General features: G+C 34.4%; 1 protein-coding gene across 1 annotated transcript in view; it reads left to right on the top strand.

Annotated features, from left to right (window-relative positions):
- The window catches only part of sh2d3cb (SH2 domain containing 3Cb), a 138,806-nt gene that overhangs the window by 54,693 nt on the left and 56,588 nt on the right, over positions 1-27,525 (top strand). Inside the window, exons 4-5 of the mRNA XM_059337451.1 lie at positions 20,103-20,118; positions 20,966-21,629. Of these exons, the coding sequence (XP_059193434.1) occupies positions 20,103-20,118; positions 20,966-21,629 (680 nt within the window). The remainder of the gene's footprint in view (positions 1-20,102; positions 20,119-20,965; positions 21,630-27,525) is intronic.

Raw genomic sequence — 27,525 nt, 5'->3', positions numbered from 1 at the left:
TCCTCCAGAAATCACACAATACTTTCAGGGACGCGTCCAAGGTTTCCGGGAGTCTCTCCGGTGACTTTCCTCCTGAACACGCTTCTTCTGCAAAATTCATTTCATGCTCTTGTTCAGTGGAGCTGCAGCCTGGAAACACCTCATTTGTATGTTTTTGGTAAACCCTGGTTCTGATTCTTCCTATTCATAATACTTGAGTAAGAAAACTGCAGGAAAACAGCAACAAACGTCTTTATATTCAGGAGGTTTCTGCTGCCATGAGCTGTGATTTTACATACATTACTTCTGAAGATGTTTCCTTCTTCCTTTTGTTCAAAATGTAATAAAGGGAATGAATATAAATACATATTCTGTGTTGAATGTCCGAACATTTCCCTTCTGCAACATCAATGCATCAATAATTAATTAATATATATGATTCAAAAATCATTCTGCATAACGAAGACTTTTGGTACTTTAAGTACATTTTGATGCTGATACTCTTGTACTTTTGAACAGTTTTTGAATGCATGATTTTTTATTGCAACTAGGGTTGTCACGATACTAAAATGTTCAACTCTATACCGATACTCAGGAAAATATTCGATACTCGATAACATTTTCGATACCACCAGGATAAAAACAAAGACCCCAAAATTTAACAGAAATATTTTTATTAACAAGAAAAATGCAACATGTTAAAATTAACAGAACCACAGGTTAAATATTTATAATAAAAAACAGTTGTGCAAAAAGAAACTGCAACTATGATAACAAGCTTCAGGTCTGAGGTAGTGCAAAAAATAAATAAATACAATAAACAATAATAATTAGAACAATATTTTGAGGTTGTATGGTTTAGCTGCTTAATAAGTTGTTGCACCGATACTTTTGAAAATGAGTATTGTATCCGGATACAACGTTTAGTATCGTTATTTTTTGAGTATCGATTCTTTTGACAACCCTAATTGAGTTTTTTTACACTGTGGTATTACTACCTTTTCTTGCATTTTAAATTGTGCAATAAGATGATAGTCAGCTTCTCCATGTGTGTCTCATGCTTTGTTTTTTAACATATGCTTTTTATTTTTACCCATTGTTAATATTCTCAGAAGATTCAATGTGCATTATCAGCGGTTATTATCCCATAAGAACGGGCGATTAGCGACCTGCTCCGCCTACTAGCAGGTTGAGATGGTTGTTATCAGCCCATTCAATGACCGCTCACTCAAAACAAAGTTAAAGCAGAACTATGCAGCATTTTCAATTTAATAAAACAGGTTGGAAATTATTGTGATGGTAAAATCACGCGCACACACACACACACACACACACACACACACACCCTCAAGCAAGTAAGTTTTGATGAAACAGCTTTGTAACTGTTGATATTCTAGTTTCCAGCATGTATTTACTCAGTATAGGTCATAAAATCTCAGTAACACGCTGTAATATCTGATTTAGATAATTAAGGACCAAAACCTTAAAACAAATGAAACAGTCTAACATAAAAGATGCTGACTAAGAAGAACTGTCTTATCAGACAAAAAATAAGCAGATATCCCCTTGAGCTAAGATATTTAATCTTACTTCGATTTCAGTTTTTGCAGTGCAGGCTGAGCTCGATTCCTTCACGTTCCAGGACAAACGAGACGGGATGAGTCAGGAGCAGATTTAATGACACGTTAAGACTTATTTCCCCCCAAAGAGACTAATCTCATTTAGCACAACACAAGAGATCAAACTGATCCTGCAGCAGCTCTTTGGGCCACACAGCCGCTCCTTTTGATTCCACTGAACACACAATGTGACTGTTAATCTGAAAGCCCACAGTTCTCTTGTTATGCATCTTATATTCATCCTATTCTCTGCACTGTAAAAAAAAAACCCTGTTGTCTTTACGGTAAAAAAACGGCAGCTGTGGTTGCCAGAACTTTACCGTAATAAATACGGTGCAACTTTTTCTAATATTACAGTAAAAAGATATTAGTACTGTTGATTTCACGTTTAAGATTGCCATTTTATTCCATATTTTACCGTAAAAATTGAACGTTTTTCCATCAAAAGAAACGCTGTTCTGCCATATAACTGACAAGAAAATACTTTATAAATGCTGCATAGATTAAAGATTTTACCATTAAATATTACAGTATATTTCTGTTAGAGATATGGTGTTTAGTACATTTAACAGTGAAAAAAAGGATTTTTTACAAAATATAAATGCAAAAATGATGGCTTGTATATATATTACAGTATATTTTTGCTACAAACACGGTGCCAGTGTATTTTACAGTGGAGTAATTTATTTGATTTTTAAAAACTGTAAAAAAAAATTGAATTCTGTGTCTTTTAAAAAAAAAAAAAAATTTTACATAATATTTTAGTAATTTTGTGTTTTTTATTCCAAACACGGTGCCAGTGTATTTAGCAGTGGAGTAATTTATTTTATTTTTAATAACTGTAACTTTTTTTTTGTGTGTCTTTTTTATAAATTCATTCATTTTACATCTTTTTAAAAAAAATTTTTTTAGTAATTTTGTGTTTTTTGTTCCAAATCAGTGTATTTTACAGTGGATTAATTTATAAAAAATAAAAAAAAAACTGTAAAAAATACTGTTTTGGCTGATATATACATGTACAGTGTTTCATTGTTACTGAAACTGAATTAATTAATTTATCATTTTACGTCTTTTACTGTAATGGTTTAGCAGTTTTTCACCGTAGAATCTACAGACATTTTTTACAGTTTGCAGGATCCCTCTGAGAAGGAGATGAACATATGAATCAATGCACGCTTGTGTTTAATTATCAGTGTGCAGTCGGGTCAAGGAAACATTATAAATACTTTGCTGTATGCATTGCATGGACAGAATCATTAAAATAAAGGAAGAAAAACACTTCATAGGCGTCTTGAGCTTTGCAAATGAAAGAAAAGTTAAATATTTCAGCACTTTATGATACTTTAAGCATCTATAATAACATAACAGTTTAAATCAGGGTCACATCAAGTTTTTTAATGTACTTTCTGCACTAAATTATTTTTCTTATTAACTTATTAACTTACTTAACTTATTAATAAATGCAGCCTGAACCTAAAAAATGTACTTTGAAAGTGCAGCACTGCAAGGTTTAAGTTGTGAGTATTTTACTTTTTAAAATCCATATTTATAATTTAAATGTAATGTAAAATAAGTATAAGTATAGAACCATGAAACTCAGGTATTGTGAGACTTTCTTCCTGTCTTCCTCTGCCATATTTCAGAAGTTTTTATTACATTATTATGTTCTATTATTATATTGTTCACATTTATCTGATGGCTGGAGGAGCTTTACAGATTTTTTGGATTTAAAAAAAACTTTATATCATGAAGTTTCACACGCCCAAATTCATGTTCCAACATTGTCTGTGAGTATTTTTTTTATTTTTTTGTCAAATAGGTTTGTTTACTATAGGTGAGGGTATGATATTTATACATTTTTATTTTTTTATCTTTTTATTTAAAAAATGTTTCTCAATTCTGCTGTTTGACATTGTTATTATTTTTATTTATTTATTTATTTACTTACTTGCTTACTTTTTTCCCCAATTCTGCTGTTTGACATTGTTATTAATTTTATTGATTTATTAATTTACTTATTTTTTCCCCAATTCCGATGTCTGACATTGTAATTAATTTTATTGATTTATTTATTTACTTACTTTTTCCAAGTTTTTTTTACAATTCTGCTGTTTGACATCATCATTATTTTTTATTTATTTATTTACTTACTTTTTTTCCCAATTCTGCTGTTTGACATCATCATTGTTTTTTTTTTTATATTTACTTAATTACTTTCCCCCCCAATTCTGCTGTTTGACATTGTTGTTATTTTTATTTATTTATTCAATCATTTATTTATTTTTTTCTCAATTCTGCTGTTTGACATTGTTGTTATATCTATTTATTTATTTTTGTTTACTGTATTGTATTTTTATTTGCTCAATCATGTTTTGATATTGATATTGATATTTTATGTTCATTACATTCAGCTCCCTCTGAAACAGGAAGAAAAATGATTTTTTTAAATGAAAGTGTAGTTTTTTTTAAAGGCTTCATTTTCACCATTTTGTTGGTCATATGTTTGTAAAATAATTTAATAAAATGGAACATAAATATCTTAGTCTGTACTTTGGGGAAGTTGTTTATTTTATACAAACTGAGTATTTTATTATAAAAGATCAACTTTATATATCTGCAATAACAACAGCAAAGCCTTACATCTCCAGAAATACCAAACAGCAATTTATTTATTTATTCATTTATTTATGGCTCTACTGTATTTTTATTTGCTCAATCATATGATTTTGTCACGTTTGTTTTTCTGATATCTTATTTATCTTGATGTATGTTTTGATATTTTATGTTTATTATGTTCAGCCACTTCTGTGAATAATTATTCACAATAAAGATATTTGAAACAACATTGTCAGTAGAAATAAATCAATTATTATTTCATATTATATTATATTATATTATATTTCAGCCCTGATAGTCTCTCCTTGTTCTGCTTTATCAGGACATCTGCTGCCACCTAGTGTTCAAACCCACAACAGCATTCATTTTATGCAACATGTTATTTATTCTACACCACATTATATTTTTTTTGAATACTTTGCACCTGCAAAATAACTAAAGTCGTCAGATCTATCATCTATATTTCTTATTACATATTTTGTTATAGAAGCTTTCTCACATCATCAGACTACACTGTAAAAAAATGTCTGTAGATTTTACAGTGAAAAACTGCTAAACCATGATAGTAAAAGACGTAAAATGATAAATGGGTTAATAAAGTTTTTTTAAAAATACATAACTCCACTGTAAAATACACTGGCACCACATTTGTAACAAAAATATACTGTAATGAAAGCCATGACTTTATTTTTTCATTTATTTTTTTTAACTGTTAAATGTACTAAACACCATATCTCTAACAGAAATATACTGTAATATTAAATGGTAAAATCTTTCATTTATGCAGCATTTATATAGTATTTTCTTGTCAATTATATGGCAGAACAGCTTTTCTTTTGATGGAAAAACATTTTATTTTTTACGGTATAGTTGCACCGTATTTATTGCGGTAAAGTTCTGGCAACTACAGCCACCGTTTTTTTACCGTAAAAACAACAAGGTTTTTTTTGTGTTTTTTTTACAGTGTACTGTGTTTTTATGCCTTTAACCATTTAACACGAGTCACGTTGTCAAAAATATGGCACAATCTACCACCTTCATTATGATCTTCAACGTGAATCAAATCCAAACATTTTGAGCTTCAACAAATTAGTTTTTACTGCACTTCTTTTCTACACATTACACAATCCACTACATCAATCTGACAACTTCAGTTACCGGCAGGTGCACAATATTCATGCAAAATATCATAATCTAATAAATGATCATGCATTGTTGTTATGTCACTCAGCAGGATATAATATAAGTAATTAAAATAAGCAAAACCTGCTGCAGCAATAAATTGATAAACACATAAATGCATCAATAAAATCTACACTGCAAATAAAGAAAAGTTGGGTGAACTCAAAATTTCAAGGCAACAAACTTCGATAAAATTTTAAGTTGGACAATTAAACTAAATATTTTAAGTTTTGCTCAACTCAACTGTAAGTTGTACTACCTTATAATTTTACATTGTAATAATTTTTAATCGTTCTGCAATGTGCTGAATTGGCACGATTGTAACACCGCTATGAAATGTCAGCTAATGTTGCCACCACAATTTTGAGTTAGCATTGATAGGCTAATGGCTACTCTTGTAGCTGTAACAAGCAGCGCCGCTAGCATCAGTTAGCCGCTAGCATCAGTTAGCTGCTAGCGTCAGTTAGCTGCTAGCTTTCGCTAATGAATTTCACCGCTTTCCTGCATTTCACAACAAAGAAATAAGAGTTATCAGAACTATTGTCCCTTGTTGTGAACCCCAACTTAAAGATATTAGTAACAACAACTCACCAACTTGTTTTTGAGCAGACAACTGGCTTCCTTTGTTGTGCTAACTTACATTATTGCCCTAAATGTCAATCATTTATATTTCCAAGTTTTACCAACTTAAATCACTGTTTTAGGCCAAAAAAAAAAAAAGAGTCATTCTGCATTACGGGTAATTGTAACTCTTTGTACTTTATGTATAATTTGATGCTATTACATTTATGAGTAAGATATTTCATGCAGGATTGTGAGTATTTTATCACTGCAGCATTATGATAATACAAAAATCTGTTCAAATATATATATATATATATATATATATATATATATATACTGTAATGTTGCTACTTTTTCTTAGGAAAAAGATGTGAGATCTGAGTATTTCTTGAAGATTTCTGCAAAACATTTATACAAGTGCAACTGAAAAGCTCCTTAAAACTAGTCCACATATTAGTCACAATGAAATGATGGTTGTGTGATGGTGATAAAGTTATAATGTCATAATAAAGAGTGTGATCTTGAAATAACCTCTCAAAGTCAGGAGATTATCACGAAGCTCACACAGAAGATGAATAATAAAATCCTCTATTGTGAAGCGAGTTGTGTTTTTGTGATTGTGAGTGAAGTGACCCATTGAGTCTCTGTTGAAAACAGTAACACGACTTGTTTGGTACAAACAGTCGTCAGTCATCTGACGGGACTGGGAGTCGTCTCTGTTCAGGCGACTGAACAACTGTTTTATGTTGCAGACTGTTGAGAGTCTGTGCAGCTGAAACGCTCCGACACCAGCAGCAGGCAGGACGCTGCAACACGAGCAGCATGGAGACCAAACAGGCTGATTTCACTCATATTTCACTGTAATAAATAGGGCCGGGACTTTAACTGTTTAAATGTTTTTTTTCATTTACGTAAAATTCTTTATTGAGCATGATAGTGTTTTAAAAAAGTTTTAAAAAGATTAAAAATCACATTTTATGTTGGACTAAAGGACTACTACAAAGACACAAAATGAACAAAAAAAGATTCAAAATGACTAAAAAAAGACACAAAAAGACACAAAATGAACAAAAAAGACACAAAAAGACACAAAATGACCAAAACACACACAAAAAGACTAAAAAAAGACACAAAATTACTTACAAAGACATGAAAAGACATGAAAATGATTCAAAAATGGACAAAATAGCCCAAAACCTCCATAGAGATAATGTTTGTGATGATGCTTTTCATTTTTCATTTGTTGTGCATGAAATTTGTTCCTTTTTTTGTACAACACTCAGTAGAAAAAGTGACCGAGCCATGTCAGAGCAGCTTTGCAGAATGTTTATGAAAGAAGAAGATAGTAAACTAGAAAATTTCCTCTGGGGAAGTTCTTAAAGGGCCACGGGGGCTACTGCCGGTGTGTGTACACTATGATGAGATTCTTCAGAGATTTCAAACTATGCCCTTTAACCTCAAAATGTGTGTGTGTGTGTGTGTGTGTGTGTGTGTGTGTGTGTGTGTGAGTGTGAGTGTGTGTGAAACGTGTATCTGGAGGAGTGTGCGCACTTACGCATGCATTTGTGTGTTTGTGTGTGTGTGTGTGTGTGTGTGTGTGTGTGTGTGTGTGTGTGTGTGTGTGTGGGTGTGTTCCTGAGTCTTTGAGGTGTTCAGTGGGTAGTTCAGTAGATAGTTCTTGTGACTCCAGTCACTGAAGGCTTTTATCAGATCCCTATATTCCTACATTCCATTCCTGATACACGCCACAATAGCATATTCAGCATTCACAAGTATAGTTAATTTTGACTGACATGACATAAGCAATGATAATGTTATAAAACAGCAGAGAGTTGTATGAAACCACTTGATGACTGTCCGAAAGCATTTGTAATTTGTATTAAGGAATGAGAAACTGCTACTATGATGAGCACAAATGACTAAATGTTGTGGAGGTTAAACTAGCTGTTGTGCAAATGTTAATATATTTATAATAGAAAAACTATAACCAATTTTTCTGAGATGAAACTGCAATAAATTGATCAAAAGGATGCAGAAATAAATACTTAATGATGCAGTTGTGGAAACATTCTGATTGAAAGTTATGTCAGGTTTGTCTGCAAGATGACTGTTAAAATGTTTGAGTTCGGGAATTAATTTCGTAGTGGTTTAATTGCAACAAACAGATCAAAATCATGCAGAATTAACTCCAACATGATGCAGATGTGTAAAAATTCTCAATTCATGCTTTGTCAGCTCTGTCTGAAAGATAACAAGCAAACAAGTTTTAAAATGTTTGTTTTCTGAATGGAGTTCTGATCAATCGGAGCAGGAGAATCTCAACACTGGGCAGAGATCTACTGGGTGCAAAATTAAAAAAAAAAAATGTTTTCTCTGTTGTGACATATTAAAACTACATGCAAAAGCCTACAGTTTACAAGTTTTGTTGCAGAAATCTGCTCAGTAGATTTTTGGGATTGTTGTTCACCAGGAAACGTTGGCAGGAAATGTTGCAAGATGTTGACAGCTCTGCTCCTCCACCCACTGAGCTGCAGGCTGGTGAATGCCCTCCTGCTGCGGTTACATGTTTTCTGTCTGCTCACACTCACCAACATTCATTCTGTAGTCTGAGGGCCAGAGCACAGCAAGGTTATAAGAGTTCACGAAAACTAACAAAAACTAATAAAAACTAACAAAAACTAACGAAATAACCAAAACTATAATAGAAAAAACATTTTCGTTAACTGAAATAAAAATAAAAGTCAAGTCAAAGTTTATTTATAGAGCACATTTAAAAACAACCTCAGTTGACCAAAGTGCTGTACAGTTATTAAAATAGAATAAATCATACACAAATAGGTAAAAACTAGAAAATTTCCTCTTGGGAAATTCTGAAAGGGCCACGGGGGCTACTGCCGGTGTGTGTACACTATGATGAGATTCTTCAGAGATTTCAAACAATTAATACTAGTAATGTTATGATACTATATTATATACAAGGAGCACACGTTTTGATGTATAAATTATTTCTGCAGAGTGGAATTTGCGGCCTGGAGCTCAGTTTTCAAATTTATTTTTTGACAGTTTTTTCTCTCCCTCTACACTCTGGCAATGATGTCACACACTGTGACACGAACATTCCGTGCAATACACACCCATTATAATCTCAGAATTTCTCCAAAAATGATCATGGTCATTGAACAGGGATTGATAAAAAACTATATGACCTATCGAAACGTGGATTAATACACCGATACACAAGACTTGTGTCTACTGTTTAAAGTTTAAATGGAGTCTCTAGAAGAAATTATGCCAGAGAAGAAGACGTTTAAAAATCTCCAATTATTGTTCTTTTTCACTCATTTTTTTCCGGCCGTCGCATTCACTTCAATGCAAAATTTTGGGCGGTTTTTACTTGACTTACTTACATTGTGAAAAAAAATGTTTCCGTAGAGAAAAGTAATAGCACACCGATCCCGATGAAACCGCACGTTTTGATACTCTGAGTTGTAGGACTAGTAGCGTTTTTGAAAAACCGATAACTAACTGAAACTGTATTGTGTGGTTACAAAACTAATTCAAATTATAGTGAAAATGTCCTTCGTTTTCGTCTTTGTCACCTTTTTTCATATATAATCCAGTGTTTCTATTTCTCCGCTGAGTGTGTGTATTCCTGCTTTGTGTGAGTGAAATTACTGTAACTGACACCATGTTGGCTGTAAAGAGCAACTTTACTCAGCTTTTAGAAACTATTGGAAATAAGAAAATTCCGATAGCGTAAACTGTTCAGTTATTATGGTAATCCGAAGTGCACATGTCTTCAATTGACCCATGATATTACAAAACTATAAAGTGTAGGAGAACCAATTTATCTCCCAAACCACTTAGAAGGTCAATTTTGGTGTCAAAATCTACATTGGGTCTAGGAATCCTTTAAAGCTATTGAGAATATCACTAGGTGATTATTTGAACAAATAGATATTTTCATTTTGGCCATTTGTTTACGTAATATCCAACTCAGTTCCATATCATAGTATCATAGTGATATTCTCAATGGCTTTAAATGATTTCTTGACCCAGAAAATGTAGATTTTGACACTCAGATTGACCTTCTAAGTGCCTTGGAAGATAAATGGCTTCACATAGATTTTATATGACTGCCATCAAAAATAGAAACTTATGGTGGAACAAATTTGGTGCTTTTGTCCCGTGTTTTCCCATTTTTTTGCAGAGCCGCCTGACTATTTGTCTCAAACAAACTGATATTTTAATCCTGATTTTTGTTAATTACAAAGATCTATTCAGTCTGTTAAAAGCTGCAATAAACACCGATTATAAACGCCCATTTTCAGAATACTGATTATTTTACAGACAAACTTCAGGCCTTTTTTTTCTAAATGTTCAGTCATATGTGAAGCCCTACTTCCTGTTTTCAGGTCGATGAGACGGATGTGAAATGAACAAGTTGAGTTCCAGCTGACAAGTTTAAGATCTGAAACAGGAAGAGAAATTATTCGAAAGTGTTTTCTGGGGAAACTGACTTTGTGTTAGATTCGGAATTAGAAAGTTAGTTCCACTACACTGTAGAAAAAAAAAACGGTAAAAAACCAGCAACTGTGGTTGCCAGAACTTTACCATAATAAATACGGTGCAACTTTTTCCAATATTACAGTAACATTATATTAGCATGGTTGATTTCCCATTTAAGATTGCCATTTTATTCCATAATTTACCTTAACATTTTTTTTGATTTTCCATCAAAAGAACCGCTGTTCTGTCATATAATTGACAAGAAAATACTTTATAAATGCTGCATAAATGAAATATTTTACCATTAAATATTACTGTATATTTCTGTCAGAGATATGGTGTTTAGTACATTTAACAGTTAGAAAAGGTATTTTTACAAATTATAAATGCAAAAATGATGGCTTGTATATATATTACACTATATTTTTGTTACAAACACAGTGCCAATGTATTTTAAAGTGGAGTAATATATATATATATATATATATATATTAAATATTTAGCAGTTTTTCACCATAAAATCTACAGACATTTTTTACAGTGTAGATCCTGGATCTGAAGCTTGATTTATGCAGATAAATAACAAATGTAAAAGTTAAAGCGTTAAAGTTAAAAATGGGACTTTTCTCTATGAAATCTTGAAAAGACGGAAAATAAGTTGTTGTGCAAATGTTTGTGAAGTCATTTAATAAAATAAAACATGAATATGTTGTTCTGTACTTTGAATAAGTCATTTATTTGTATACAAATTGTGTTTTACTGCCAAAAGAACAGCTTCATTTAGCTGCACTAACAACAGCAAAGCTTCACATTTCCAAAAAACATATATTATTACTTCAAAAAAATGGAAATTTACCTTAAGGAATTGTTCAAAAGAAGTAAAAACTGGCAAAATGTCAGTGAAAAAAATTTTCATTTCATGCAAAAGTTCTGCGTTTTTACTTTTAACTGGAGAAAAATAATCATAAGATGTGAAACTGTCCCTGACAGAGAGTTCATCTATTAATGTCTTAATGCATGAACTATATGTATATAAATATATATAGATTCTCTGTCAGAATAAAACCACCTGCTTCCTCTTGACGAAGGACGAAAAAAGACGTGTGAAGTAGAAATAAATAAATAAATGAATAAATAAATAAAAATAAATGAAGAAGTTAAACAATAAATACATATACATATAAATGAATACATGTGCAAATAAATTAATGTAGAAATATTATAAAATAAATAAATGTATAAATTAAACAATAAATACATCGATAAATACATAAGTACATGTGGAAATAAATAAATGTGGTGATATTATAAAAAACATTAATGTAGAAATATTTTGTACATATTTTTTTAAAATGTAGAATTATAAAAAATAAATGAATGTAAATAAATACATCTATAAATAAAAAAATAAAATACAATAAATAAATGAATAAATAAAAATAAATAAATGTAGAAGTTGAACAATAAATATATATACAAATAAATAAATGTAGAAATATTATAAAATAAATAAATGTAGGAATTAAACAAAAAATACATCTGTTAATACATAAGTACATGTGAAAATAAATAAATGTGGAAATATTATTAAAAAACATTGATGTAGAAATATTTTATATATTATTTTAGAAAATGTAGAATTATAAAAAATGAATAAATACATCTATAGATATATAAATAGAAAAATGAAAAATAAAAAAATGTGTGGAAATAACTAAATATATTTACATATTTAGTTATTTCCACACATATTTTTTTATTTTTAATTTCATTTTTATTTTTTAAATGAAAATTTAGAAATAAACAAGAAATACAGAAAAACAGAAATATAAGAATAAATTATAAAATAACATTTAGATTTATGTTTTTTAAAATGCATTTCTAATTTATCGTTTCATTAATTTATTTCTACTTGTGTCATTTTTCGTCCTTCATACGGGTCTTCAAACTCTTAAAACATTTATTTATTTATTTATAAGTCTTGAGTCATCAGGATGGATTTAATTATTGTTATTATTATTATTATTATTATTATTATTATTAATATTATTATTATAAATGTATTTATTTTACATTTTTAAGACAATATTTCAGATGTGCAGTATAATAATTTACTTTTCGAGCCTATTAAGAAGTGAATTGAATCAGTTTTTCTTTTCTTTGTGAAGAGAAACTTGATTGTGAAGAGAAGTGTTGGATATTTTCTGGCCTTTAAATGTGAATCGGATGTGAGTTACGAGTCAGAAAGTGACTCGTCACCTGATTGCATCAAGTGGAACTCGAAGCTGTTTCCGCTGCTGCGAGGACAGGAAGCAGCGCCACAAACTGTTTCTATTAATGTTTCAGAAGAGAGAAGACATAAGGAAGACTCAGCCCAACATGAACAAACGCAAACTCGGTAAGTTTTATTTACCTTTATCCAGCTTTGGTGCAAAATTTGGTGGTTTTATGTTTCATATTTTTCTTGATGTGTATACAACAACAGAGGGACATACCTATATCAGGGTACATTAAACATGCTGTACACATCCTTAGATTTAGATTTGTATAATTTCAAGAACAAACAACGGTCGCATAAAATGAAACCAAATAAACTATAAAATATTTAAATATTTATACATAGTCTGTATAAAATGATTAAGCTGACCACATAAACATAACAGATAAAATGATAAAAAGGGGCACGAGGAGGGGGAAAAAGAAAAGAAAGAAAAGAAAAAGAAAAGAAAGAAGTGTGTGTGTTACATCATCACAAAAAAGTCCATAAACGTTACTTAAATTTCAGTCAGATGGCTGAGGACCAGATTTGAAAAGAATGGGGACACGCCAGACAAAAGCAAAAAAAAAATGTTCCACATGCTCTCCATCTATTCAATTTTTGATGGGAGCCACTTCATCAAGATTGCGGATCAGAGATGGCAGCCATATAAAGAGTATGAGAACCAATTTATCTTCCAAACCACTTAAAAGATCAATCTTGGTGTCAAAATCTACATTTTCTGGGTCTAGGAATCCTTTAAAGCTATTGAGAATATCACTAGATGATTATTTGATCAAATAGATATGTTCATTTTGGCCATTTGTTTACGTAACTCAGTTCCTAAGCGGTTGAACATATATTGATATGAAATAACAAAATGATCATATCTATTTGATCAAATAATCATGTAGTGATATTAGTAAAGAGATTTGAAGGACCTGGCTATGCTAACCACAAGATACCTAAATCAAGAAGGGCTCAATTTGAAAGGGATGTCTGACTGAGAGAGTTGCATTGCTAGTTTATTAACAGGATAACATTCACTCGCAACATTGACTTCCATCCATATTCGTCCGCTTATCCGGGGCCGGGTCGCGGGGGCAGCAGGTTAAGAAGGGCATACCAGACGTCCCTCTCCCCAGCCACAACGTCCAGCTCCTCCTGGGGGACCCCGAGGCGTTCCCAGGCCAGGAGAGAGATATAATCCCTCCACCGTGCTCTGGGTCTTCCCCGGGACCTCCTACCAGTTGGACCTGGAACTCCTCTAACGGGAGGCGCCCGGGAGGATCCTTACCAGATGCCCAAACCACCTCAACTGGCTCCTTTGGACGTGAAGGAGCAGCGGCTCTACTCCGAGCTCCCTCCGGATATCTGAGCTCCTCCCCCTATCTCTAAGGCTGAGCCCAGCCATCCTACGGAGGAAGCTCATTTCAGCCGCTTGTATCCACGATCTCGTTTTTTCGGTCACTACCCAGAGCTCATGACCATAGGTGAGGGTTGGAACATAAATGGACCAGTAAATCGAGAGCTTTGCCTTCAGGCTCAGCTCCTTCTTCACCACGATGATCCGGTACAACGCCCACATCACTGCTGACGCCGCACCAAACCGCCTGTCCATCTCACGCTCCGTTCTACGCTCACTGCTGAACAAGAAAATGAATGATTGTAGAAATATCAAAAAAACAAATATATGTAGAAATGTTATAAAAAAAATGAATAAATGTAGATATAATAAATAAATAAATACACGTATAAATAAATAATTGTAGAAAAATGATCAAAAAATAAATAAATGTAGAAATATTATAAAAATGAATTAATGCAGAAACATAATACAAAATAAATAAATATAGACAATAAACAATAAATACATCTTTAAATAAATAACAAGGCCACAGTGAGTAAAATGTAAGAAGAGCAAAAAGAGGCACTTGTTGGGGTTCAGAGGGTTAACATATATAATTTAAATCTGAAATAGCACCTGAAACTGAAGCTACAAGATATATGTGGTGAAATTAAAAGCTCAATAATTCCTCTGAAATGTTTGGAAACCGCAAAGTGGCAGAAAATGGAAAAAGACAGAGATGAGGTATACGATGAGTCAGCAAAAAGAGGCTGATTCAACTTTATCTGTGTAATTCTATAAAACACACTGATCTATTGACGCTTGTTTCACTGTGTGTGTGTGTGTGTGTGTGTGTGTGTGTGTGTGTGTGTGAAATATTATGAAAGATGAATAAATGTAGATATAATATAATAAATAAATAAATAAATAAATGTAGAAATCAAACAATAAATAAATAAATAAATAATCAAAAAATAAATACATGTAGAAATATTATAAAGAATAAATAAATGTAGAAAAATGAATAAATGCAGAAACATTATACAAAATAAATACATGTAGACAATAAACAATAAATACATGGAAACCGCAAAGTGGCAGAAAATGGAAAAAGACAGAGATGAGGTATACGATGAGTCAGCGAAAAGAGGCTGATGCAACTTTATCTGTGTAATTCTATAAAACACACTGATCTATTGACGCTTGTTTTTGTGTGTGTGTGTGTGTGTGTGTGGTGTGTGTGTGTGTGTGTGTGTGTGTGCTCTTTGTTTGCTGGGTGTGTGTTATTGTGGCTGCAGCACAGAGCGTCTCTGTGCTCTGTGAATGGACACAGTTGAAGTAAAGACAACAGCTCACTGTGCTGCTCTTCTTCTTCTGTCCAGTTATTCACTATTTAAAGATGATTTTTTTCTTTTTACCCATAAAGCATCTGAAGGCTCATTCAGTCTGGTTAGAAACACGAGGACAGGAAAACAAACAGTTTTTTCAATTTTTTATTTTAGAGCCATTGGAGTTTTTACCAGTGCTGATAATCCATTCTTTCCCCCTGTTTTTTCATGTATCAATAAAAATAAGCAAATGTAGAAATACAAAAAAATGAAGAAATATTATTAAAAAAATAAATGTAGAAATATTATTTTAAAAAATATATAAATATTATAAAAATCAATAAATGTAGAAATATTTTAAAAAATAAATAAATGTAGAAATAAAACAATAAATACATCTTTAAATAAAAAAAATACACGTGGAAATCTCTGCACAGCAAGACATAGTAATACTACTACTACTACTACTACTACTAATAATAATAATAATAATCTTCTTTGGAAGCACCTTTCATAGATAAAGCAGCTCAAACTGTTTCACAATATGGTGCTAAACACAAAACACGACATGATAAAGCATAAATAAATATACACCAAAACTGCACTATAATGTCAGATAGCTATATTTCATGTTCATGTGCTTTGATTTTTCAAGCACATTCAACACCATCCAACCCAACATATTTAAAAACAAGCTCACAGAGATGGGAGTGGATCTTTCCTTTATCTCCTGGATCACAGATTACCTGACAGGAAGACCACAATATGTCAGGTTGGGGAACTGTGTTTCTGGGACATTAATGAGCAGCACAGGGGCTCCACAAGGCACTGTTCTGGCTCCACTCCTGTTCACACTGTACACAGCAGACTTCAAATACAACTGTGAGCCCTGCCACATCCAGAAGTACTTGGACCACACTGCTATTGTGGCGTGTATCAGGAATGGACAGGAGTCTGAATATAGGGATCTGATAAAAGCCTTCAGTGACTGGAGAGGCACAAAAACTATCTCCTACTGAACACCTCAAAGACTAAGGAAATGATCAGAGATTTCCTCAGGCTTTCTTTTTCTTTTCCTTTCTACCTCGATGAAGAACCTTTGAGTCAGAACACGCTGGTTATCCATGTGTCAATAAAGGATTTTTTCACAGTCAGAACCTCAGATACGACTCTGACTTCAGTCAACACCAGGACTGTCATTCTGTTTTTATTCTCTTCCTCTTGCAAAAACAACAAAAACACTGGTAACACTTTACAGTAACCATCATTTATAAATAGTAAACAGATAGTTTATTAATGTTTAACTAACTAAATCATTTATAAATGACAAAAAGATGGTATATTAATGTAAGTTTATATGAGCAGCGATATCTGCAGCTTCTGCCCCTCCATCATCTCCCTCCGCCTCCTTCTCAAAATCATTAGTCTATATTTAGCTGAAGAAATAAATAGCCCTCAGAGTTTGTGAGGTCTAATCGGTCCCCGGGGCCGAAACGTAATCAAACAGAGCTGCGGGCTCGAGGGACGCAGCTTCAGAAAAGAAACGATGAGAGTTTCAGCAGATGAGGGTACAACAACATTCCTCACATGACTCCAAGGTCAAGAAAACATTTTCTTTATGTTTCACAGGACAAAGTGAAAATTAAATGTTTGCAGCTGCTGCAGCTGACTGAGAGCTTGTTATATAATTCTCTGTAAAACATACGAGAGAGCGTCATGATGTAAAGTGCTCTCTAACAGTCACACGTTGTATATATATATTCCCTACGGAACACAAATTTTTGGCGAAAAACTGTGAAAATTTTGCATTGAAGTGAATGGGACGGATCAATCCCTGTTCAATGACCATGATCATTTTTGGAGAAATTCTGAGATTATAATGGGTGTGTATTGCAAGGAATGTTTGTGTCAGAGTTTGTGACATCATCGCTCAGAGTGTAGAGGGAGAGAAAAAACTGTCAAAAAATACATTTGAAAACTGCGCTCCAGGTAGCAAATTCCTCTCTACAGAAATAATTTATACATAGAAACGTAGGCACCAACCAACACGCAACAACAGCCCCAATGACTCCCATATTAAAAACGCAGGAAGATTTCTGTAGAAAAGCATATTTAACAGTTTTTCAGATCGCTCTTACAAAGCTATTTCTTCATTTTTCTTCACAAAAAACATATGTAGCATGCACACATGCTTCACACAAACACACACACACACACACACACACACACACACAGGTAACTTTATGTGATTTAAGTTACACACACACACACACACACACACACACACACACACACACACTCTCTCTCTCTCTCTCTCTGTTCACTTCAAACCACTATTTAACCACTATTTATTTAATATAGCAAGGGGTGGCTGATGTAACCTATATTAGCTAAACTTAATTTAGGACTTTAACTGTGTGTTCCAAGTTATTAGAAAATGTCCAAATTAAGGCAAATATAATCCTAAATGCTGGTGGAGCTTAGCCTAAATGTTTGTTTCCTCTATTGTTACCTGTAATGTTAACCTACCTATAGCAATGTAACAGAGCACAATAATCTGAACAAAACAATATAGAGTGTTTAGGTGGCATTTCGCCCCTCGAACCAGGCACAATATCATTATAGATTGGCCAATAAATGTATATGCATTTGAATTTGCTGATGTGTAGAAATGAAAAATATGTGACCACATATTACATGTAAGGGCACAGTTTACAAATACAAGGCAACAGATAGTGAACCTGAGGGTACGGTTTACAAATTCAAGGGTTGGGACTATAAAACCGTGGGCAGGGATTGTGAATCTGAGGGCATGGCACATTTTGAGGTTAAAGGGCATAGGTTGCTGTATAAATAAATACTTGAAAAGGAATGCTTGTTGTAGGTGTGCTCCTTGTTTATAATACAGTATCATAACATTACTAGTATTAATTGTTTGAAACCTCTGAAGAATCTCATCATAGTGTACACACACCGGCAGTAGCCCCGTGGCCCTTTCAGAATTTCCCCAGAGGAAAATTTCTAGTTATCAATACAATATTTCTTCTTAATATTGCTTGTGTTTATTTATTGTTATTTTAATGATATTTTTGCTGCTGGAACACTGGACATTTCCCAGTTGTGGGACTAATAACAGAATATCTTATGTTGTAATGTAAAGTAGTAAAAGATAAAACCAAACTACATTAGCCGAATGCCTAAATAAAGAAGTATTTAATTCACTTTTAAAAATATGAGCAGAGCTGCAGATCTGATGGAGCTGAGCAGGACTGAAAGAAGTTTTGTAGACTTTAGAAGAAATAACATGTCTGAATGTAAGAAAGAGCTTCATATGTGAGTTAAAGGACCTCAGAATAAACAGAGATGGGGAGCCGGTGTTTTAAACTAGCACTGCACTTTGTGCAGCTGCTGCAGCTGACTGAGAGCTTGCTATATAATTCTCTGTAAAAAACAGCCTGAGAGAGCGTCATGATGTAAAGTTCTCTTTAACAGTTACACGTTGTATTTTCCTGTCTTACTGAATGCAATAAGTCATATTTTGAAAGAACAGTGAATCATTTCCTGCACATCCTCAATCACTATCTCAACATGAAGCTCTAAAAACCTGCAGGGTCAGACGTCAGAGAAGTTGTAGAAACTAATCTTTTGCATAGTTCTTGTGTTGTTGTTTTTTTCTTTTTGTTTTTTTTACAAATTAAAGCATATAACAATTAAAATGAGCCCTGCCTTGACAACAGTAAAAATGCTGTTTACATTAATGCTAATAATAATAATAATAATAATAATAATACAATAATATATTTGGAAAATATAAAACAATCTGCATGACGAGTACTTTTACTTTTGATACTTTAAGTACATTTTGATGCTGATACTTTTGTACTTTTACGTCAGTAAGTTTTAATGCAGGACTTTTACTGTAGTGGAGTAATTTCACAGTCATTTGTATTATGGCATGGTTTTTCCTCCACTTTTTTTGACATGAACATCCTACCTACCGACCCTGTAATGTTCATCACAATCTGCAGTCAGCTCTACTTTGTCATTTAGCAAGAAAACAATATAATAATATATATAACATAACAATATTTTCTCCACTGAAAATGTGTCTGAAAATGTCTAATTTTAAGTCCACAGACTTGTATTTGTGCAAACTTTGTCCCCACTGAGCTTCCTCCACTGGTTACTTGAGGCTGGCTCCAAAAGGAGGTCACTCCTCATTGACTCTCTTAAAATGCCGAACAACAGAAATGAACATGCTTATAGCCTGGTGACAAGCTCGTTAAGACGGAGTCGCTGGATTTGTCTCCAGTCATTGATGAGGAGATGTTGATTCTCTTCCGGTTATATCACTTGGTTACGCTTGAATTCGCGAGATCGTAACGCATCCAGTGGAATCCCAGTGTTATACCCACCTCTTTAATTTATACCAAGGCTTAAAGTCAGGCATGGAGGTCACTCTAGCCATGACAGCAGCTTTTTGTGCTTTTGACTCCATCTCCTTGAGTTCCACATCACACAGTAAAAAAATGTCTGTAGAATTGACAGTAATATTAAAAAAAGTTCCACCGTATTTATTTATTACGGTAAAGTTCTGGATCCACAGCTTTCGTTTTTTTAACCTTAAAAACAGTGCAGCTTTTTTTTGCCTCAACAGCACACCTCTTTACTAAAGATGTCTTCACGTGTTTTGTGTAAAGTGCGAAGGCTCTGCAGGTAATCAGTCATTCTCTAAAACATGTTGGTGTTTCTTCTGAAACGTTGATACGGATTGCTTCGATTGCTTCGAGGCGACCCTCCATAGATTTCTTTAAGCCATCCACGAGAGAGGTGATTTTAACGAGCTCCATACAGTGGTTAGTGATAGCCGCTAATATAGCATCATTGGTAACGGCTGATGAGCTAAGGATGTATCCCCCTGACTATCTTTTTTCTCATGCACATACACAAATACTCACACGCACACTCACACACACACACACACACACACACACACACACACACACAAACACACTCACACACACACACACACACACACACACACACACACACACACAAACACACTCACACACACACACACACACACACACACACACACACATACAAACACACACACACACACACACACACACACACTCCTCTTTCAGATACACACACAGACACAGCACGTCCCTCCCCCCCACGCACAACACAGGTAATGAGTAAAGTTACAGATACACATACACTATTGAGCTGAACTGAATTTGTCAATACTGATCAGAGCAGTATTAAAACGGCAAACTGCACCCATAGTATGGGCTCAGTATTTTGAACAGGACACTTCGACTACTTCCTCAGTACGCGCGAGGTTCAGAATGAGCATTGATAGTGACTGTAGGACCGATTGATGTGTGGGAAGAATCTCATCATAGTGTACACACACCGGCAGTAGTACCTGTGGCCCTTTCAGAATTTCCCCAGAGGAAATTTTCTAGTTATTATTATTATTATTATATATAAATCATTTTGTCTTTTTCACATGACTTCATGAGATAAACCTAGCTGACGTCCTCCTCCTTTCCAGGTTTCAAATGGTTCGGGAGCCTCACGAATCTCTCCATCCGCCGGCCATCAGAGAAGGCCAGCACCAAGGCGGCGCCGGAGCCCGATGGGAGCCCGGCGGAGGCGGTGGGGGATCGGCTGCACGACGACATGGACGCCTGCCTCCGCAGCCCCAGCTATGCCCGCTCTGGAGAGATGTACACACATGTGGGCACAGTGCCCCGCAGCCAGAGCAAGAAGAAGAGCTGTAAGGGGCTGAAGGAGAAGAAGAAGAAAGAGGAGGAGGAGGAGGAGATGAGGGGGGGCCAGTGGAAGGCGGGGGAGCATGTCCGAGACTCCCCTCTGCTCAGTGCTCTGTCCAGCCTCAGTCTGAACAGTCTGGAGCGACCGTGTGCACGCACGCTGCCCGCCACCCCTTCACCTCTGACCTCTGCAGCACCTGACCCCGCCCTCAGCGAACCTTTGGACACTAAGAGCCGAGGATCACTTCCAACGAGCAGGGATGCTTTAGAAACTGCTGCAGCTGTAAGAGAGGCGTCAAACATGGCAACAAAAGCCGCCTCGCCACAGGATGTTTACGTGCCAATGGACTCGATCTCCGAGGCTCGAAGCCACGTGGGCGACCACACAGTGAGGCAGCGACAGGAAACCACGAGCAGCTCGCAGGAGGTGCAACGTGCTGACAGGTAAGGAAGCAAATTTATTTAACATCACACTTTCACCAAGATGCAGCCAAAAATAGACTGTGGTGAGTTTGTTTGTCTGCAGAGAAATTATATCGAGCTGTGTGCAGAGACTGATACAGGCAGGATCAGGCTGGTTGCTGCAATAAGATAAAGCGAAAGAAGTTGTGTCATTTAGATAATGTTAAATTTGATCTCATCGGACAGGCAGATATTTTATTTTTAAACAAGGAGAAAAACATCCAAAACAAAAAAGAGAACTGATTGTCTGGGTTAGAAAGTAATTTTAATGAAAAATTAATACAATAATATAATGTAATATTTATACAATAAATAAAATTTACAAATATTAAATATTGAAAAAAGTAGGATGATAAAATTGTATTTTAATAAACATATCTGTGCTAAATAAAACAAAAATAAAAAACCTATTTCATGCCTAATGATCAGTGGTGGAATGTAACTAAGTACATTTACTCAAGTACTGTACTTAAGTACAATTTTGAGATATTTGTACTTTACTTGAGTATTTCCATTTTATGTTACTTTATACTTCTACTTCACTACATTTTGAGGCAAATATTGTACTTTTTACTCCACTATATTTAGCTGCCAGTTTTAGTTACTTTTCAGTTCAAGATTTAACATAAAAACATAATTAATATGAAATGTTTGCTAACATGTTAACATATTTTAAATTGAACATCATAAGAGTATATTAAGTAGTAAAAATGAGCCCTACCTTGGGAAAATTAAAGCGGTCCGTACATAAATGCATCAAAAATAATAACCCAACAATATATTTCTAGAATATATAAAACAATCCAAGTGGGTCCATTCTGCATAAAAAGTACTTTTACTTTTGATACTTTAACTACATTTTGATGCTGATACTTTTGTACTTTTACTTCAGTAAGTTTTGAATGCAGGACTTTTACTTGTAGTGGAGTAATTTCACAGTGTTGTATCAGTACTTTTACTTAAGTAAGGGATCTGAATACTTTTTCCACCACTGCTAATGATTAAACTATATTAAATAGTAATGAATAATATATGAAAGAGCGGCGCATGCGCAGTCGCCTGCCTGCCGCTCGCTCAGTCAGCTGGTTCTCTGAGCGGCGCAGCGAGTCTCAATCAGCCGGAGAACATGTGTGAAGTCCGGCGCTGTCCGGGCCGCTCCGCCCGCTGCGGGGAGCTCCAGAGGAGGTGAGGTAGCTCATACTAGTCACTTTATTCATACTGAATAATATAAAGTTACTGTAAGAGGAAACAACGAGCGACATTTGTCTTCAGGAGTCACATGAGAGTTAATATTTGAACTTGATTTTTTTTTTCTTCAGATTGTGTTTGATGATTTCAGAGCGGAAATGTTTTTACTGAATGCCATAAAACAGGAAACTCTTCTGACTAGTAAAACATTTACAACAACTTTGAAGTCAGTGGTTTACCAGTCTGCGTGTGTGTGTGTGTGTGTGTGTGTGTGTGTGTGTGTGTGTGTGTGTGTGTGAGTTATGGAGGGCTGCAGGCTGAAACTGGACCGGACTGTCTGTTACATAAGAGGAATTTGATCATGTTCTGCTTCCAGTCAGAATAGTGATAAGACTTTTTTGGCAGATATGCAGAAGACTGTTTGTCCTGACTGTCTCTCAGTCTGTTTGTCTGTCTGTCTGTCTGCCTGTCTGTCTCTTTTACTGTCCCACCTGCTCCTGTCTGACCTAATTTCCACCTGACTCTGATCTCAGACTGCTACAGGAAGCTGTTTGATATGTGATACATCAGATATTTTCTTATATTGCAGTTTAAACATCGTCTTGAGGCTGAAACATTTCACTGTTTATTGTTGAAATGAGGAACTGCTGCTTGTTGGATCATCATACCTGAAAGTCCAGGGGGTTTCCTGCAGTGTTTTTCACTTATAAATAAAAAAAGGCCCTTTGCTAATATCAGAAGAAGTTATGACGGTGCTTATGAAGCTGCAAGGAAAAAGATCGTCATCACAAAGTGTTTTTATGGTTTGAAGTGGCTGTATAAACATGATGCAGGCAGTTAATTCACTGATAATACTTTACAGTGATTCTTGTGCAGTAATTTAAGTTATAAACTTATTTATCCAGCCCGTCTCCTCTCTGCCCCTTCAACCTGAAACAAGCTTCAGCAGGAACTGAAGCTTGTTTCAGTAGAGTTGGGGGGATTTACAGTTTTGGGAAAAATAAATGTCCAGAATGCAGGAACCAGCTCCAGCTTCACAGAGTCACCTGGGAAATTTGCAACTTTTTTCTTGTAGATTTGCCACTTTTCCTCATGAATCTGCGACATTTTCTCGTAGATTTGCTACTTTAAATCTCATAAATCGGCAACTTCTTTTTCACATACACTGTAATAAATTATTCTGTAGTCATTTCATTTTACTTAATATATTTCATAAAATGTAATAAATATAAATGCATCCTTGATTTTGAGGCAGTTGTTTAAGTAACTTTAATATAAAAATGTTTGAGATATAATCTACTTATTTTGATCACATTAAATATAATCTTTATGTGAATGTAATTCCAAATCAAGAGAATTTTGAATGAATCCAACACAATAGTCTGTTTTTAATTGACAGGCACTTCCTGTTAAGTTGTTATTAACTCAACTTGTAACGTAGTTAGATTTAATTAATAATATTGCATGCAATCTGTTGCCTAAATTTTATTGAGTAGCTATTGTTTATCTTTTTTTACAGTGTAGATTTGCAACTTTTAATCTCATAACTCGGCAACTATTTTATCGTAGATTTGCCACTTTTCCTCGTGAATCTGCGACATTTTCACATAGATTTGCCACTTTAAATCTCATAAAACTGCAACTTTTTTCCACATAGATCTGCCCCTTTTAATCTCATAAATCTGCTACTTTTTCCCATGTAGATTTGCCACTTTCTTCTCAAAAATCTGTAACTTTTGTTTCTTGTAGATTTGCCACATTTTTCCTCATAAATCTGCTACATTTTCTTGTGGATTGGGCACTTAAAATCTCATAAATCTGCAACTTTTTTTCTTGTAGATTTGGCATTTTTAATCTCATAAATCTGCTATTTTTTCTCGTAGATTTGCCACTTGCATGACTACAACATATCTATATATCTGCAATCCGTGTATCTTTTGGTCATTGGATCTTCGGTTCACAAAAGGACATTAAAAAACAAATGAGTGGTAATGTGATTTTTGTTTTAAAATACAAACATTAAAATTTAAATACAAGGCTTTTTGATTCATCAGGGTCAGAGGGGGATAGACTATATTTAAAACATTATTTGATTTTTGTTTTCTAGTTATAATAACAAAAATTGAAATCAAAGCATCACCCATCAGCCAGTACACATTAGAGTTTAGTTTTCATTATACGTCTTAGATTATCAAACAAACGTACATTTTGAGTGACGTGCTTTTTCACTCAGACAACGAGAAAACAAATTGTAATTGTATTTTATTTATGTGACTAAGATTTGAAAAGAGGAATAAACTTTATTTACGGTCCGGTTAACGAACCACTCGCGTTTTTATTTTGTAAACGACAACTTCCGGTCACAGAATATGAGTGTGACAGGAGTTTTTGATTTAAATTTTTGTTATTATAACTACAAAATGAAAATCAAATACATCTTTATCGAAACGGTCTATACCAACGTGTGAGAACGGCCTTCAATCGTTATCTGAAATTAGAAGAAAAATTGTGTTTAATGCAAGTTTTCAAAAGGCTTTAAAATGATACATTAGGATGTACTGAAATCAAGTGAGGGACACCCTGAGGGGGTCCACTGTCCAGCTGAAGTAGAATGAGTCTCTGATTATGGATAGTTTCCTTCTAATTGCAATTTGAAATTAGATGGAAATACAGTTAAACAGGAAAACTGCTTTTATTTTGAAGGCCGTTCGGGGGTGATAGAATCCTGACCACATGACCACTACATTACAAAATGTACATTTTCAAAATCAACATTCGGGCCCTTATTCTCATACTTGATATCCTGGTCATGCATTGTGTTTAAAAAAGAGCAAAGTGGGACTTTTGTACACTGCAAAAAAAGAAAAGTTGGGTGAACTCAAAATTTCAAGGAAACAAACTTTGATAAAATTTTAAGTTGGACAATTAAACAAAATATTTTAAGTTTTGTTTTTGAGTTCAGATTTTTGAATTTATAATTTTACATTGTAATAACTTTTAATCCTTACTTCTGCTAACTTCTGCAATGTGCTGAATTGGCACGATTGTAACGCCGCTATGAAATGTCAGCTAATGTTGCGACCACAATTTTGAGTTAGCATTGATACGCTAATGGCTACTCTTGTAGCTGTAACAAGCAGCGCCGCTAGCATCAGTTAGCCGCTAGATTTCGCTAATGACCGAAATTCACCGCTTTCCCGCATTTCACAACAAAGAAATAAGAGTTAGCAGAACTATTGTCCCTTGTTGTGAACCCCAACTTAAAGATATAAGTAACAACAACTCACCAACTTGTTTTTGAGCAGACAACTGGCTTCCTTTGTTGTGCTAACTTACAGTATTGCCCTAAATGTCAATAATTTATATTTCCAAGTTTTACCAACTTAAATCACTGTTTTTGGCCAAAAAATACAAGTTGGCTTTTTTTGCAGTGTATAATGTATAATGTAAATAAAAGGTTGATTATTAAAAGAAAGGTCACTTTTCGTTATCCATGTTTTGATTTCCAAACGGATATGGATTGAACGGAAGATTCATGGATTCTCCACACATGCTTTAATAAACATTTATCAGAACTGATCAGCTGAGCAGCAGAAACCAATGAATTTGCTGCATATCTATCAGTGGTGGACTAAGACTGTTTGAAGGGCAGGGGCGAAAAAATAAAAAGGGCACATTTTGCACAACATGGGGCCCCACCAGCAGCAAAAAGCTATGATGCATCATGTATGCTGAAATAGTCCTCATCCTTGATTACGATTATCATTAAGTTAAAGGAGATCCAGATCAAAGTAATTAATGATATGGTACTGACAATTAAAACCATCAAACCAAACATGTAGGGGGGTCCGGGGGCCGGCCCCCTGGAGAAAATTTGTACATTTTTAAGTAAAAATGCATCAATCTTGTGCACTTTGAGTGCTTCATGAGAGCAAAAACATTCATAACATTTCTCACAATTCTGTGATATCGTATTATAGAATTTTTATTGATATCCTACTGTGACATTTTTGTATCACTGCAGATCATTTTCTTCACTGGGATTCTTTTTCTCTCTATTGTAAGGGCACTTTATCGTGTTTTCTAACTTGGCATCTAACTGCGCTTTTCCACTACGGGGATAAGCAGACTAATAATCTGCTTTTTGCTTCGTTATCTATTGCGGATTTTTGTACCACTCGATGTAGCTGTTTATCATAGCAACGCCACATGAAAGCAACGCCTCTTTCACTTTCCCCGTTCGACGGCTACCAAAGAGAGGCACTTGAAGGACACTCATTAAGGCACATTATCAAGTTTTTTTGCACTAGATGGCACATCATCATAATTTATTATATGAAGGGGCACCCTAGAGGGCACCCATTCATTTTTTGCACGTGTAAAGGGCAGCCAATAAGGCTTTTCTCGTTTTCTTTAGCGCGCTTTTTCAACCATGGAAGATTGAGGGGGGGTGGTCACCCCTCCTGCCAAGATCAGTTTATATGATGGAATAGTGGCATTAGAATGTGTGAGAAGCGCCAAATTTGGGCTTTTATGAAAAAAATTTCTCTAGTCGACACAGTCTGGCTGGGTTAGGGTTATCCATGTCCTAGTGGAAAGCCCTGTTGACTATGAAAAATGTTATGTGAGGTGTTTGCTCACATTTAGCTCTCTTAAATGGACGAGATTGATCACATTGTACTATAAAATG

This window comes from Centropristis striata, chromosome 7 (assembly GCF_030273125.1).
Source record: "Centropristis striata isolate RG_2023a ecotype Rhode Island chromosome 7, C.striata_1.0, whole genome shotgun sequence".
NCBI classification, from domain to species: domain Eukaryota; kingdom Metazoa; phylum Chordata; class Actinopteri; order Perciformes; family Serranidae; genus Centropristis; species Centropristis striata.
This window is presented reverse-complemented; position numbering and strand designations above follow the sequence as displayed.